Source organism: Hemicordylus capensis, chromosome 4 (assembly GCF_027244095.1).
Source record: "Hemicordylus capensis ecotype Gifberg chromosome 4, rHemCap1.1.pri, whole genome shotgun sequence".
NCBI classification, from domain to species: domain Eukaryota; kingdom Metazoa; phylum Chordata; class Lepidosauria; order Squamata; family Cordylidae; genus Hemicordylus; species Hemicordylus capensis.
This window is the reverse complement of record NC_069660.1, coordinates 119821710-119838135: the sequence shown is the minus strand read 5'-3', so window position 1 is coordinate 119838135 and position 16426 is coordinate 119821710. Positions and strand designations below refer to the sequence as shown.

General features: G+C 42.7%; 1 protein-coding gene across 10 annotated transcripts in view; it reads left to right on the top strand.

Annotated features, from left to right (window-relative positions):
- COL24A1 (collagen type XXIV alpha 1 chain) overlaps window positions 1–16426 on the top strand; it is a 369353-nt gene that overhangs the window by 175001 nt on the left and 177926 nt on the right. For all 10 annotated transcript variants that reach the window (XR_008306099.1, XR_008306100.1, XM_053245268.1 and 7 more), the window contains 2 exons: window positions 2586–2639; window positions 15601–15654. Coding sequence is in view for 8 of the 10 variants with exons in the window: in XM_053245268.1 (XP_053101243.1) it covers window positions 2586–2639; window positions 15601–15654 (108 nt within the window). In the remaining 2 variants the exon portion in view is untranslated. The remainder of the gene's footprint in view (window positions 1–2585; window positions 2640–15600; window positions 15655–16426) is intronic.

The window sequence follows — 16426 nt, the reverse complement described above, 5'->3', positions numbered from 1 at the left end:
CAACCCACTAAAATGAATATCCTCCATACTCTGGGGAGAACCTTCATGGTAAGTACTACCAGTGTTACTTTTTATGAAACTGGTAACAGCAGTCAGTTGCTTATGAAATTTGGGTGCTGTGTTCTCTAGGGATGTGCATGTAACTGGTTCAGAGGCCCTTTATGGGCCTCCAAACCAGTTCAAACAGCATCCAGTTCCACCGGTTCAAAGGCATGGGGGGTGTTCTTCTTTAAGGGCAAGTGAGGGTGCACTTACCCCTTTCTCTGCTCTTCCCCCGCCAGCACTCCATTTTTCTAAAGTGCATCGGGGCACCAACGCACCTGTGCCAGGCAGGCGTCCCAATGGACTTTAGAAAAACGGAGCGCCGGCAGGGGAAGAGTGGAGGGAGGGGTAAGTGCACCCTCCTCAGCCCTTACAGCAGAACTCTCCCACCTTTGAAGCACCCCTGACCAGTTCCGTGCACATCCCCGGTGTTCTCTCTGTAATCTCACATATTAATATTTATAAAGAAAATTGAAGAATCCCATTTCTCAAGTATCTAAAGCTCATCGGTATTTTAATTAATTTGCATCTCTGACCTGTATTTCCAAAGCAGGCCTTGTTACATTTGGGTTGCCAGACTGAAATTCCAGTAACAACAGACACCATGGGAACTGCAAAGCTGTGGACTTCTGAAATAAGACACATTTCCTTAAAATAAGAGACATCTGGTCACTATATATTACATACAGATCTATATCCTCACTTTCCAATTTTACTTTAGGAATTGCTAATATTTTTAAACTCATTAGAACAGTTCTATAGAACACACATGTGGAACATTTTTCTATTTTAAGCTTCCTTTCAGAGACATTAATTAACTTTTCTGTAATGAAATCAATCAGTATTTAATTGCCTTCTATAGTCTTCCATGTCCATAATAGGTTTCTTCATTCAGGACTTCTTGCCCCAGTTCATGCATGCAAGACTACTCCATAAAGAGCAGCCTCTGAGCCGTAGTTGCATAGAAGTAATGTGTGAACTGTTCTCCCTACAGCAGTATTTGCTTGAAGCACAGGATCTCCCATCATCCATCCTTTTTGTGAGAGAGAAATTGTACAAGCAATGTGTTGATGTGGAGCATCCCGCTTATAAGTAACTTCTTCCATATAACTGTGGTAATATGACTGATTCACCTGGAGAACTTTTGAATATATGAATTAGGGCAAAATCTTTTTTTAAAACTAGGCCCAAGCCTAGTTTTGTGGGTATATTGTGCCCATCACTGCCCACTATCACCTGGTAATATAAGGGCCAGTGGGGAGCTTACTGGATGGCAACTCCCTTATACACTTAACGCTGCAGTGGCAGCAGTGGACACTCCAGGGCCTTCAGGAGCTGGCAGGGTGTACCTTTCAATGAATGTGAACCCTTACTCTGGGCACCAGGGCCAACGTTTTTATTTTGGCCCTGGTGCCCAGCGAAGGTAGTAGTAAACCCTGGGCTAACACATCGTTTAGTGTGAACTGGATCCATGAACATACATTCGTACAAACGTAGGCTACAAAAAGCATCTGCCACAAAAAGCACTGGACACACTGTGTGAGTGAAGTTAACTCACATGCAAATAAATGCACATAGTCCTTGATCCCCACAGTTCTTTTTGTTCAGAGAGGAATGGGAAGGTCTTGTTTCATCATCATAATCCTCTTCAGACTTTCCCACCCATACCTGGAGATGCCAAGGATTGAACCTGGGACCTTCTACATGGAAAACAGATGCTCTACCATTGAGCTGTGGCCCCATCCCTGCATGTGGCCCAGATGGGTCTCCAGTTCAGGCATGGACATAACCAGACATGCTTAGTTTCAGCAAGATGGCTGTATTGTGTGCCCTTAGACCGTGCTCTGGGACCCAAAGAGAACAGGAGAGGAGGGAACAGAATCCTCACAAACTGATAGAGAGGAAAGAAGGAAAGAGTCAGATTATACAAAAATGAATGAAAAAAGCCAAATAGTATAACCAGTAGGGATACAAAAACCAAAAATTAAATAATGTATTTTTAATAAAGTGAGATGGAGAATAAACCAACTGGATATTTAAAGAATATTTAAATTTTAAAGTTTCTAAAGAAAGCTCTAAACTACATTTGCTTCTGTACCAATATAGAACCTTCATGAGGGGCACAGTTTGAGCCATCTCTTTGATGTCTGATCATTATCTAGTCAGTTCCATAATTAGCAAGTTATATAAACTTCTTGGGATTATTAATCCTATAGTCCTGGGAATTTCAGATGGGATTTCATTGCTTTTGCATATGGACTACCTACTCAACTAATAGGACAGAGCCATTAAAGGATAACTCAGCTGAGTTAGGAGTGGTGCACAAGGGTTTCTTGGACAGCTTTCTTTTATTTCATAGAAGCCAAGGGGAATCTGATAAAGTGCCTCTCCATGGAAAGTTTGGAATAATTATACTGATGCTCTAGAAGATGTGTTATTTAGACATCATGAATTTCATCTCAAATGCATCACGTGGTCACATTTGGACCTCATAACTGAGTTTGCAGAATAAAGATGTGCATTATTTTCATTTTTGGTTCTAGGGTTTTCCAGGAGATATTGGGGTTCCTGGTCTAAATGGTCCTGAAGGTCCAAAGGTAGGACTACATAAACTTTAATTGTGAATTATTTCATAGTACAGGAAAATATGAATTTTCTCTTTTAGGAACTCAGTATTTACTTTGAAGTCACTGTCCATTTGCTTCTAGGGTCTTGATATAGAAATCATTCTGAATGTGAGAAATCCTTTAGATTCTGATCAGGGTGAAGTTGCTGGTGTTTACAAACATTTGTATATCTATCTTTCTCAATAAGCACTGTAGGAGAATGCAATTTTCAGATCCTATTCGATAGCCGGGGGGAGTGGGGAAGCAGAAGCAATGGTTAGAAAAGAAGCAGGAGCTAGTTGTGGCATCAGAATCTGCCCATGCCATTTCCCTAGAAGCCCACTATTAGGAAATCTCTGTGTGAAAAAGGATACTCTGCAGAATGCTTGGCACTGTCCTAAGTAGAAAAGGTATTCCTAATGATGCCACTGTGGAGACTGTGAGTCTTATAAGCTTTTGGTTTTGAGGCTGACCACACCTGAGAAGGAGCAGAACCAGAGTCCTATATCCATTGATGACAGTCTAAAAGATAATGATGCAAGGGAGCTGTGAGCCTCCCTTATTGCAGTTCATGTTTCCCAGGGTGCTGCCATAAATGGTTTTGGACATTCTACTAAGAAATGATTGTCCAGAGGAAGCTCAAGCAGTACCCATGGCACAGAGGTTCTTCGACATGTTCTCTGTGCTTCACACTTCTGGGCTGTGTGCTTGTGCAGAGGCCACATCAAGAACCTTTTGAAGCTTCCTTCACTGCATTTTGGTGGGTACCCCTCCTCCTTCAGTGAGATAGTGATGCACCTCGTGCCTCTCCCTCAGTCTTTTTGTTTTGTTTTGTTTGTTTGCCATGAGAGTCAGGCGGGCTTTCTTTGATTACCTTTCTTTGCTACAAAGAAAAAGGAATCATCTTTATTCCCTAGTTTATATGTATTTCTTCCTTACTATTCCTTGGTTTGTAAATATTTCTTTCTGAATGCATCTTTGTTTTGGTTTGTTTTCTGCCCCATCCCCTTGCTCCCTTCAGTTTTAATGACCCTGCAGGCATTGGTCTCTGGCATATGGCAAACAGACCTTCATTGAAGAGCTGTATATACTGTAGGGCTAAACTGCCAACAACAGACGTACACAGCTGTTATCTCTTTTGATTGGGGGAAGGACATATAGTTGATTCCTGTCTCCACTATAAAAAGTTCACAAAGCAAACCTCAAAGAACAGGGCTTTGAGGCTCCTTTCAGTGCTTTGGGATCAAGCTGTTCATCCTCTCAGGAGGCTGCTAACATGAGCTCCTACCCAGGACCTGCTTCGAAGGTCTTTACCATTTCAAATCCAATTCCCCTAGGGGCGGTTCCTTCTCAGTTGCCGTGTGCTCCAAGTATGTCATCCATACCTTGCACACCAAACCTTGTGGAGCAACCTAAAGCTCCAGCTGTGAAGGAGAAGAAGAAGAAGAAAAAGGCCCCCTCAGAGCTTTCAAAGAATGGAACCACACCCAAACCAGCAAAACCATTGCAGGCGAAGAAGAAACCTCCAAAGGACTGCCCCAAAGTTCTGATGCTGCCTATGGGCCAGCAGATCTCACTGCTCACCTCCCCGACCATCACCTCAGAATTGAAGTAACACTTGGAGGCACCGCTCCTCCCCTTCTCGCTAATCCCCGCCAGTGTTGCCACAGTCCAGGTGGTGGGTGGGAAGAACCAGACTATATACCTTACAGGGGTGTGTGGGGTGTATAATGCACACTCCTTTTTGCCTGATGACTATGAAACCGAGCTAATTCTGCCAAAGCACCCTCAATACTGGATAGAGTCGGGATGATGATGGCTGCGACTTGGGCAATGAGCCTAAGGATCATGAACATGTTCAAACCCAAACCTGTTAGTTACTATGCTCACCCTTGGGAGAAATACTTCATCCATTCAGGCTATACAGCACATGACTCTGCTCACTAGCCTGCACATTGATACTGGGAATGGGGAGCCAGATATGATTATGATTCAGATAAATATCAAGATTGGGAAGCCAGATACAACTATGAGTGGGAGTGCAGTTGTGCTAGATGTTCTTAATCTTGATTCCATTCTCACTCACCATACTGAGGTTCCAACAGAGTTAAAGATTGCTATGGAGGCAGACCTCATTCACCACCGTGGTGATGGAACAAAAAGAGAGACGTTTCACCAGAGCACAACGAGAAAGAGCACAGAGATAGAGATTGTTACGGCAGCACCTCCTGTTCTCCATAAAAATGGGACAGAAAGAAAGGTGTTTCACGAGTGCCTCTCGCTCAGGTCAAAAAAGAAAAGTACAGAAAGACAAAGGGAGGGAGGAGTCTGTCATGGTACCAGCCAAGACACAGTCACCTCAGCCTCTTCTACCAAAGGATACACAGGCTCCAAAAAAGCCTGCACTTTCAGACTACCCAGTGAAGAAATTATGTTCCACTGAAGAGCAACAGTCAGTAGAATTGGATGTGGCTTTCTCTTCTTCTATGGAAGAGTCTGTTACTAAACTAGGTTCCCCATCAGAGGACCTAAAGATTTAGTCTGATTATGTTACTAGAATGGCTACCTCCTTAGGGATTAAGGTGCAGCAACAACAACCACAGGAGCCAGACCCTTTCCGCCCCTTTGATTGATGCAGACACACAAGCCCCATGTCTTTGCCTGTTGTTAAAAGCTTTAATGGACATTGTCAAGAGATCCTGGGAGAAACCATTGTCTTTGCCACCTACATCCAAGAAGTTATAGAACCTGGACACACACCCAGAATAGATTTCTCTCATCTCCAATAGAGAAGGAAATAAGTTAGATTCATATGGAAGGCATCTGTACTCTACATTAGCCCTGCAATTGAAAATAGCAAATTACCAGGCATGCATGAGACATTATAACAATGACTTATGGGGGGAAATCCTACAGTACTTACAGAACTCGTACTTAAAGAACACAGAGATGCTGCTCTGGTATTCCACAAAGAAACACACTGCCTCTCCAAGCAACAACTACATTCTTCACATCATTCCACAGATTTTGCAGCAAGAACTATGGCTACTATGAACTATGGCAATTCAGTGACATGCTTGGCTATGGTCCTTTGGCTTTGATCAGGAAGCCTGAAACAGAATTGAAGACCTTACCTTTGATGGTGAAGCACTGATTGGAAAACAACAACAACCAGATGAGACATCAGAAAGGCTTCAAAAGCTTAGATCAACAGCTTAATCCATGAGCTCTTTTACCAATACATACAACCCTTACAAGACAAACAGGTGGATTACCAGCTCATTGCCTAGGTACACCACCACTCGCTCTGGGCCACCCCAGCACCCCCCAAGTGCACTTATGGGGCTGCTGAAAGCTCCATTATAACTTATTATGAGGAAAAACCTTAAAGACACGTAAAGTTCAACAATTCACCAAAAGTCAGCCCTCTGCCCAAATCCTTTGAAAAAATTCAGGTATCTTCCTTGCCCCTACCTGGAACTACCACCAGCCCCACACTGCTCTAGGCCACCCCTTTGCCCCCGACATGAAGCTATACATTTGCTGACACCTCCATGCTTCTTTATGGAGAAAAACCTTAAAGACGCGTAAACTTCAAAAATCACTTTAAAATCATCCCTTTGCCCAATTCCTTTCAGATAATTCTGATAGCTTCCTTGCCCACCCTAGGAACTACCACCCACCACATTCCACTCTACGACACCCCTTTCCCCCCGACGTGAAGCTATACATTTGCTGCAATCCTAATTATTCTCTGTGAGGAATTCAAAAATACTTTAACAATTCACCAATAATCAGAGGAGTGTCTAATTGCCTTGGGATTTTTTGGGTGGTAGGCACCCCTGTCTGTCTACCACCCACCCCGCTTTTGTGCCCCTAGGTGCTCCACAATAGGGGACATGGACTGGTTCGGGTCCCATTATACTCTATGAGAAAAATAATTTAAAATATTTCAAATATTCATAAAAAAATCATAGGGGTGTCTGATTGCTTCAGGGTTTGCATGGTTGTTGGCACCCATGGGTGCTCCACAATAAGGAATAATGGCCTGGTTCGAGTCCCATTATATCCTATGAGAGAAAAAATAAAAATAATTTTCAAAAATTCATAAAAAATCGTATGAGTGTCCGATTGCTTTGGGGTTTGGGTGACAGGCACCCCTGGGTGCCAGCTACCATCCTACCAATTTTTGGATGTCTGAACTGGTCCGAACCGGTTCGAATCGAACCACCCCCAGTTCGGTTCGAATTCGAACCTGCAGCCCGAACCTGATAGCTGGTTCAGTTCGAATTCAAACCTCCGAACCACTCTGGTTCGGATTCGAACTGGTTCGGATTTGAACCAGTTCACACATCCCTAGCAGTGACTGGAGCCCTTCATCAAAAAGTGGCCACATTATTACAAAATGGTACTATCAAAAAGTTCCAGCAAATTCTACGGAGGCATTTTACTCCCCATATTTTGTGATTCTAAAGAAGGATGGAGGTCTGCATACTATCCTAGATTTGAGAAACCTAAATTGTTTTATAGTTTACAGGAAGTTTTGCATGAGCATCTTTGCTCCCCCAAGGATCGTGAATGGCCTCTCTAGTTTTAAAAGATGCATATTATATAACTATCAGATCCCAACACTGAAGATTTCTGAGATTCTGAATAGGCAGCGATGCTTACCAATTCAAATCCCTCCCCTAGTTGCCTTTGGTCATGTGTCTTCACCAAAGGGTTTCACAAAGTAAATGATGGTGGTGGTTGCATATTTGCAGCAGTCTGGGGTTCAAATATTTCTATACCTTGACAATTGGATGATTGCCACAGAAACACCCTCAGAAACCACCTCCGCTGTTTGCAGAACTATCCAATTTTTTGAGAATCTAGGGTTGCAGGTGAATTTCAAGAAATTGAACCTACAGCCATCTCAAAGACTATGATTCCTTGGAATGCTATTTGATACGACCAAAGGAGAACTATACCTCTCCAGAGAACATGACCACATTCAGAGTATTATTACTTTGCCAGAGCAGGTTACAGAGCTAAATACCCACACTGCTTGGACGATTCAGCATTTTCTGGGGTTCATGGCTGCCACAACCCATATCTTTCCACATGCATATCAGAGGATGAGGGTCCTACTATGGTTTTTAGATGTCTTTTGCTTTTAGATATCTGTACCAGCCAAAAATCAGACTCTCTGTCACCAGAGGTCCAGCAAACAATTGATTGGTAGACACACCTCTGACATGTTTCAGTGGGGGCCCCTTTCATTGTCCAACACCAACTATCATCATTACCACAGATGTGTCAGAACTCGGTTGGGGAGCCCACTAGGCTCATCTCTTAGTCAGCGGCCGGTGGACAGGGTCAGAAGCCCAACATCACATAAACTATCTGGAACTGCTTGCTGTCTTCAGTGCCTGCAAAGCTTTCCTTCCAATCATCTGTCACAGGACAGTGCAGATCTAAATGGACAACACTACAACAAAGGCATATATAAACAGACAGGGAGGCACTGGGTCCCAAAAACTGCTAGCCTTGATCATGGCCCTTGGGGATTGGTGTTTAGCCCAGGAGATCACACCTTTGTCTATCCATATTCAAGGCAAACAGAATACTCAAGCAGATGCCCTAAGCAGACTATATTCATTTCCCCATGAATGTCAGTTGTGCTAAGGAACTATTCACCACATATTTGCTCTATGGGAAGCACCCAAACTAGATCTGTTCACAACTGTAGAGAATACCCAGTGCAAGATATATTGCTCCAGAGCTGAAATTGGTACCAGCTCAATGGGTGATGCCTTTTCTATCTATTGGGTAAAACTATTTATTGTGTTCCCACCAATTCCCCTAATACCAAGAGTATTATAGAAGCTCTGCACCAGCAACTCAGACTGAATCCTTATAGCCTCTTGGTGGCCATGAAGACCATGGTTTCTACAGCCAAGCAGACTAGCCCAGAATGACTTCTATCATCTTCCTCATCATCCAGAACTCTTAACCCAGGAATCGGGTGCAGTGCTTCAGCCAGACCCAGCAACCCTTTGCCTAGCAGCCGGGAGAATTATTCCAGCTGGAACCCAAACTTACTGAGAATTCTTTCAGCAGCTACTTAAACCAGCCACTAAGAGGTCTTATTCCTGTAAATGGAAATGGTTCTGCACATTTGCAGCTGCCCAAGATTTTGACATTTCGGCGAAGGACGTTTGCTCCTATTTTGTAATATTTGAAAAAATCTGATCTGAAACTTACCTCCTTAGGAGTCCATCTAGAGGCCATTGTTGCACATTTTTCTGACAGATCTAGACCTTCATGATTTGCTGACCCAGTAGTTAAGAGATTTTTGAAGGGGTTGTCGCACACTTACTGGGATGTTCCTCCTTGGGATCTTCGGCTGGTCCTCGCCCAATTAATGAAGACCCCTTTGAACCTTTCGCTGCCATAGATTTACATTTCCTTACTTTAAAGATTACTTTTCTCTTAGCTATCACATCAGCGTGATGGGTTAGTGAAGTTTGGGTCATCTGGAGCAACTCTCCTGGTCAGGTCTTTTAGAGGGACAAAGTGGTTTTGTGCCTGGACATTCATTTCCTTCCTAAGGTGGTCTCTACATTCCACCATGCTCAGTCCATTACTCTTCCATTTCCTCTCCCCCCCACCATCTTTGGACACCGAAAGATCCCTGTATTCCTTAGATGTTAAAAGAGCCCTGGTTTACTATATAGACAGGATACCTTGCTTTTGAAAGACACAATCTCTTTTTTTGGCTTACGGACAGCTTAATAACAACAACAACAACAACAACAACTGTAGTCGAGAAGAAAGAAAAACAAGTCAAAATAATCGACATAGCAATACCAGGGGATAGCAGAATAGAAGAAAAAGAAATAGAAAAAATCACCAAATACAAAGATCTACAAATTGAAATTGAAAGGCTGTGGCAGAAGAAGATCAAAATAATCCCAGTAGTAATTGGCGCCCTAGGTGCAATCTCAAAATCTTGAAGAGCACCTCGACACCATAGGGGCCGCAGAAATCACCACCAGCCAATTACAAAAAGCAGCTTTACTGGGAACAGCCTATATTCTGTGACGATATCTATAACAACAGCAACAACATTGATAACAAAATTCAGCTGTCTCAGGTCCTTGGGAAGGACTCAATCTCTGGATAAAACAAACCAGTCAATAACACCTTTCTGACTGTGTAAACAAATAATAATAATAATATAAGGTTTCACAGATTTCAGTGCACAGACTCTCTCGATGGGTTGTGGAGGCTATTTCAGTGTTCTAGGCAAAAGACTGCTGCCTAGAAACATTACCACTCGCTCTACCAGGATGATGGCTACATCAACGGCTTTTGTTAGATGCATTCGATTAGAAGTAATTTTCAAGGCGGAAATTTGGGCCACTCCATCTTTTGTAAGACACTATGCCTTGGACACAAAGGCCTCTCAGGATGTATCTTTCAGCAGAGCTGTGCTGCAGTCACTGTTTTCCTGACTTCACCTGCCCCCCAGGTAAGAAAGTTTGGAATTCACCCAGGAGTGTGAATTATCAATTATCAAAATTATCAATTTTGTTATCAAGTCACCCAGGAGTGTGAATTCCTGGACTTGCGAACCTGTAACACACAGGACCTCCATTTTGTCTGGATTCAGCTTCCATCTTTTGGTCCACATCCAGCCCATTACCAACTGGACTGCCTCTCCTGATTCAGATGGAATGGAGAGATAGAGGTGAATGTCATCAGCATTGTGATGGCACCTCACTCCAAATCTGATTATGGCTCCCAGCGGCTTCATATAGATGTTAAAAAGCATGGGCAACAAGTTTGATCCCTGAGGAACCCCACAAATTAGTTCCCAGGGTGCTGAATAAAAGTCTCCCATGACTATTCTCTGATATTGGTCCTGGAGATAGGAATGGAACCATTGTAAAACAATGCCCCCAAATCGCAATCCCCAAAGCTTTCTCAGGAGGATACCATGATCAATGGTATCAAAAGCTGCTGAGAGGTCAAGGAGAACCAACAAGGTTCTGTCCCTCTCCCCCTGTGCTTCTCTTGCAAAGGTTGTCAATCAGGGCAACCAAGGTAGTTTCAGTGCCATAACCAGACTTGAAGCTGGATTTAAATGGTTCTAGATAATCCACTTCTTCCAAGCATGCTTGCAATAGAACTGCCATCACCCTCTCAAGCATCTTGCCCCAAAAGAGTATATTAGCGACTGGGCTAATTGTTCATCCCTTCTGGATCTGAGGAGGTCCTCTTGAGAAGGGGATGCACCACTGTCTCCTTAAGAACTAGCGGAACAACCACCTCCCTCAGTGAGGCAGAGAGGTTTCACCACTCCCTGAAACTACCCAGTCATACCTCTTTGGCTTGCTTTTATCAGCCATGATGGGCATGGGTCAAGAGAGCATGTGGTTGGCCAGACTCTTGCAAGCAGCATATCCACATCCTTAGACTGCAATAATTGAAACTGATCCAAAATAACCAGACAGTGTGGTTAACGAATCCTCACCGACCCACTCTGTAGCAAAAATCAGGTCACGGGTATGTCCAGTTACATGTGTTGGACCCGTGATGTATTGAGGCAGACCCATGGTTGTCATGGAGGCCATGAAGTCCTGAGCCAGCCCACAAGAGGTGGCCTTGGCATATTGAAGTCTCCCACCATCGGCATGCAGGGAGCCTCCAACATCACATCCGAGATAACCTCTGCCAGCTTTACCAGGGAGGCTGATAGGTAGCACAGTAGATGATACATCAGGAGCATCCCCAGTCTGTCTTTCTGATCCAACATTAAGAACAAACCCTTGAATGTTGACACAGAGTGGATCAGCCTCCTGTTTAGAGGAATGGAATTTCTATGGTATGCCCCTCATACCACCTCCTCTCCCCAATCCCTGCCTTGGCACATCACTCCACCCTCCTCAAATTCTAACTCAATGTAGTATAACATAAAATAAATATATAAAATACCCACCCACCCCACACAACTAGAGCATATATGCGCACAAATAAATTCCTGGGCCAGCAGGACTAACCTTTGCCCTCATTATCCCCCAAAGTGGCTTCCCCCAAAGGAACTGTAAAAAATTACAGTTTTTGCTGTAATTGATGTTTTGCCATTGGTTCAACTTATGTATCTGAGTACATATATTTAGAATCAGGAAGTGTGTTAACATGTTTCCCTAATAAATATTCAATATACTACACAAATCCCTTACTTTGTTAGGTCGTGGTTCACTCAGTTCCCAGCCAAAATACTGATTCATTAGCTGAAAGTGCCTGATTTTGTTTGATTCAAAAATAACTTCTATGAAGAGACTTTATGGTCTCCGCAGTTTTTTGGCTCTCATAAACAGAGAGATTGGACAGCCGTCTCTAATCAGAGAAAATTGGTGGCTTACGTTTAAGATGAACATTACCAAAATGGAAAAGCTTTTACACAGGCCATAATATCAAGAGACCAGGCCTACATGAAACTGGAAATGCTCAGCTTTAGGGCTTCCAGCTGTCTTGTGTTGACTGCGGTTTTGAAGAGTTTCCTCTCTCTTTTATTTTTGGAAGTCTGCTTTACTAAGCTCCTCTTTTCCTCATTCTTCTGTTTTATGCTTCCTCAGAAACTAAATATATACCAACTGCCAAGAAAGCAGGGCAGACCTTGTGTATTAACACTGGTATAAGTAGCTGACCCTTATGAGTGAAACATAACCATGTACTGTATAACAATACTAGACTGGCTTCTTCTTCTTTCTTGTTTTCTTTTCTCTGGTGGGAAGGGTTGGAGTCCAAATCCCCACAGTAATCAACAGATGTAGTTCTCTAGTATAGTGTGATAGTATAATTATGGACCCTGGTCTAAACATACCATTTACTTGTAACTACCGTATTTTCTGGTAGAAAGGCCACATCGGCATAAAATCTGCACCATTGAAAAATGGCTGAAATTCTTAAACATCACTTCAGAAGTGCCACATTGGCGTAAACACCACAGCTAAAGCACCAAGTACCCCCCATTTCCATTTCCCATGAATAGCCACCCTACAGCGCCCGCACTGGCTGCCAAATATGGCCACGGCCTCACCGTGGGCCCAACCTGGCCACCCCCACCCATGCAAAACACCTTCAAGAGGGAGAGAGCAAGGGGCCAAAATGCCACCACATGGAGCACAAAGGGCACTCCATGGGAAGTGGAAAGGGTGGGGGCACCCAGGGCCAGGAAGGCCCCACGGTACTGTCGCTGTTCCTTCTCCACTGCTTCCATTCCTTACAGGCCCTCTCGACCACATGGAGCCTGTTGTTGGTCAGAGGGTCCTGCTCTGCTGCTGCCGCACCTCTTGCCCTCACCTCTTAATTCTGGCATAAAGGCTGCATCAGTGTAAAGGCTGCAGCAAACTTAAAGTAACTTTTAAAAACGTATTCACCGTGGCGTTTATGCCGAAAAATACGGTAATGTTTTGTAAAGCATTTGACCTTGGGTTGCTGTTTTGTGATCAACACCCTCACATAATAAATATTTTAATTTCATTTAATTTCATTCATTTAACAAATATACAACCCATTCTTGAGGGCAGGGTGTGTGCGAATGTGTTCCCTTGAGCTATGTTTGCAGCTAGCCTCTCTATCACAATAAGGGGGAAATGAGGCAATCAGACTTCATAAAAGCAAAATTGTTTCCATAGCCATTAGAATTCATCAGTAGATTAATTAAAAATATTCACTGAATAAAGAAGCAGATGTTCAGTTCTTTTTTATACAAGTACTTACAAAAATTACAGATGGCAGCTATCCTTTTAAAAGAGACATTCCTTCTTGTGTGTCAGAAGCTCTTCTGAGATGACTCCTACTGCAATACATGCAAACAATCTAAAATCAAAGGGGTTTGTTTTTTCCTTTAGAACAATTTTTTCCTCATTTAATTGACTGAGGAAAACATATATGACTAATTAACTAAAATTTGTTTAACTGGTGACAGTCCTAATAGCCATATATATCGGTGCCACTGACGGCTGAAGCACAGTTTTTCTGAATTTAAACTGGAGGCACAGATCACTCTTACCTCTGAGAAGATTTGTTTTGGGGGCCAAACTAGAAAATAATAAGCAGATTGTTTATTTTAAATGTAAATAGCAACCACGGGGAATTTGGACCATGGAAGGGCTTTAATTGTTTTAAGGTTTGCCACCACCATAGTCCCATCATAAACTCATTACAAACCAAGGGTTCAAATTGGAGTCTGCGGAGAACAACCTTGGGTCGCTTGACAAATGGGACTGGAGTTGCATGCATTTGGATATAATGGCTTGGCAACCTCTGGCCCATGCAACTCTGGTTCTGGGTTACGTGTGAATGCAGCCAGTTGGACTGATGTGGACATGTAACAGTTACCCAGTCCCTAGCAGAGGCAGATTAGAAGAGTGCAAACCCAAAGCAGTGTATTGTGCAGAAATTCAGGGACAGCCTCAGCTATGAGTAGGTATTTGGCTCACAAGAACCTTTTAATTATTTCATGAATTTGTTTCTCACAGTGCAAAGTTTGGAATTAAGTGCCTTTTATAAATGGAAATAGCAGTTAGCTTCTTTCCTCTACTTTTTGGTGTTTTGTTTCGACTTCTTACATGATATATAAAGGGCCATTAAGAACTTTACTAATCCTGTAACAGAAAGTAAATGGATGGTTCCCCACACAGCCATGTGAAGTGTGTGTGCCTATTTGCAGACTCTCCAGATTTTCCTGGCAATTTGATGAATCTCTAAAGGTCTTTCACTTTTTAAAAAAAGCTAAAATCTTACAGTGGGGATGGAAACTTCTTGGGAATACGTCTAATGTCTGAAAGGATTTTTTTTTTTAAAGTGGAATAAGAAATGTCTATGAGGACACTCCATAGTGAAGGAAACTACTGTCAGACTATATCACATTAATTAATAGTGAAAAAGTATATCCTGTGTTTATGGATAGGTATTATGGAAAGAAAATGAACAGCCATCCAGCAATATTTCAAATAGGTTGTTGCAGCTTAAGTTTTTTCGGACTGCCTTTTGGACTGATTCAGCAAGTGAGCAAAGAAGAAGTGCAAGCTGCACAATACACAGCAAGGACTTGCAGATCTCATTGACAATCTGATTCATGTGCTCACAGGATTCATGTAAAACTCAAATATCACGAGCCCTGGGATAAATAGCGCCGTGGGAGAGGAGTGTCTTCAGCCCCACCCCTCACCAGGTTACTTTACCAGTGTTGTCAAGTGATGTGACTTGTGTAAGCTCAGCTCAGTGCCCAGGTGGACATCCCAGGCAAACGCCTGACCCGCCCATTCCTAAATTGATTACTGCATGATTTCTGTAGTCCTGTATGATCGCTGTAGCTGTAGCTTCAAATACAGTAGCACTGTGCACTGTAGCTTCAAATACAGTAGCACTCAATTGCAGACTGTGAGGGTAAACTCATTTGAGCCAACCTACAGATGATGCTGGAAATCTAAGATTGATCTTGTGACTTTTTTGAAAAGAACAACATGAAACACAGCATTGGAGAATTGAAAATTTGATTGCAGCGGTAATGCTGGGAGAGGAATGCTTAACCCTTCCCCTGAGTTTCTTTTCCATCCATGGGAGTGGGGAGCAGGGGTCAATAGAACAGACATTTCCTGTCAGCAGGAAATGATTTACCAGGAATTACTCCACTATCAGAAGATTTCCATTGCAAGCTTGTACTGGATAAGTGAAATGCATATGTAGATAATTGTATGCATGTTGTAGTTTTACAGAGAAATCCAAATGACCACAGTTTTACTTCAGGTATCTGAAGTGAAATAATGAGCAAAAGTTATGAGAACAGAAGAGGTTGATGTTGATTGTGATGTTAATTAAGTTCTATCCTCTCACTCTTTCTAGGCTTCCTGGACTAGCATGCTTCTTCACTGATCTAAATATTGTTGTAATTTAGGGTTTTCTAGGTGACAGAGGGCCTCCAGGACCACCAGGCCCCAAAGGAGTTGAGGTAAGATAACAATATCGTTCACTTAGTGGCAGACAATTTTTGTTGAAATCAGAATCCATTTTTACTTGCCTGATTGCTTTTGTTTTGGTTTGCAAAGATATCAGTTTTCAGTTCTGGCAGGTGTTGAGCAGAACATCACTGTGTTTATTTCAGTGCTTTCTATGCAATGTTTGAAGGAGCTAAATCTGGCAGCTTGCACATCGAATCCAGAATTAAGTTTTGTACTCTGAAGAAGAAGAATACGCATGCCGGTATTGAAAAAAACCACATATGTTGAATAACCAACGTTTTCAAACATAGCAAATGGTTTGAAAATATATTAAAAGTAGAATGTAATTTATCTGGATCAGGAAGAAGGGAGAACAGCTCTTACTTCTTAGCTCTGGCTGCTTATGTTTTGCTCAATTTTATCTCAGAACTGGTGGGCCTCTGTATGGCTTATGTATGGTTTTTACCACCCACCAACCTTGTTCCTCATAAAGGGAAAGGGCTGCTGAGTTACTTGTAAGGACCAGATGGTCCAGGACTTTTAACAGTTGCGTGACAGGCAGACATTCAACAGGAGCAACTTTGGCTAGCATATGAGGGTATAGTCTGTACTTCAGCTGCTTTACAGCCTGAACTGAAGCAAGTAATTCTTCAACTTTAAAAATTGCCATGTTTCCACCATGCCTGCTATATTTTCCATTTCTGTTAAATAACATTTTGACTTGATTTAAACTCAAGCACTGGTGTCTGGCTCTTTCTTACATCTCGCAATGCTGAAACAATG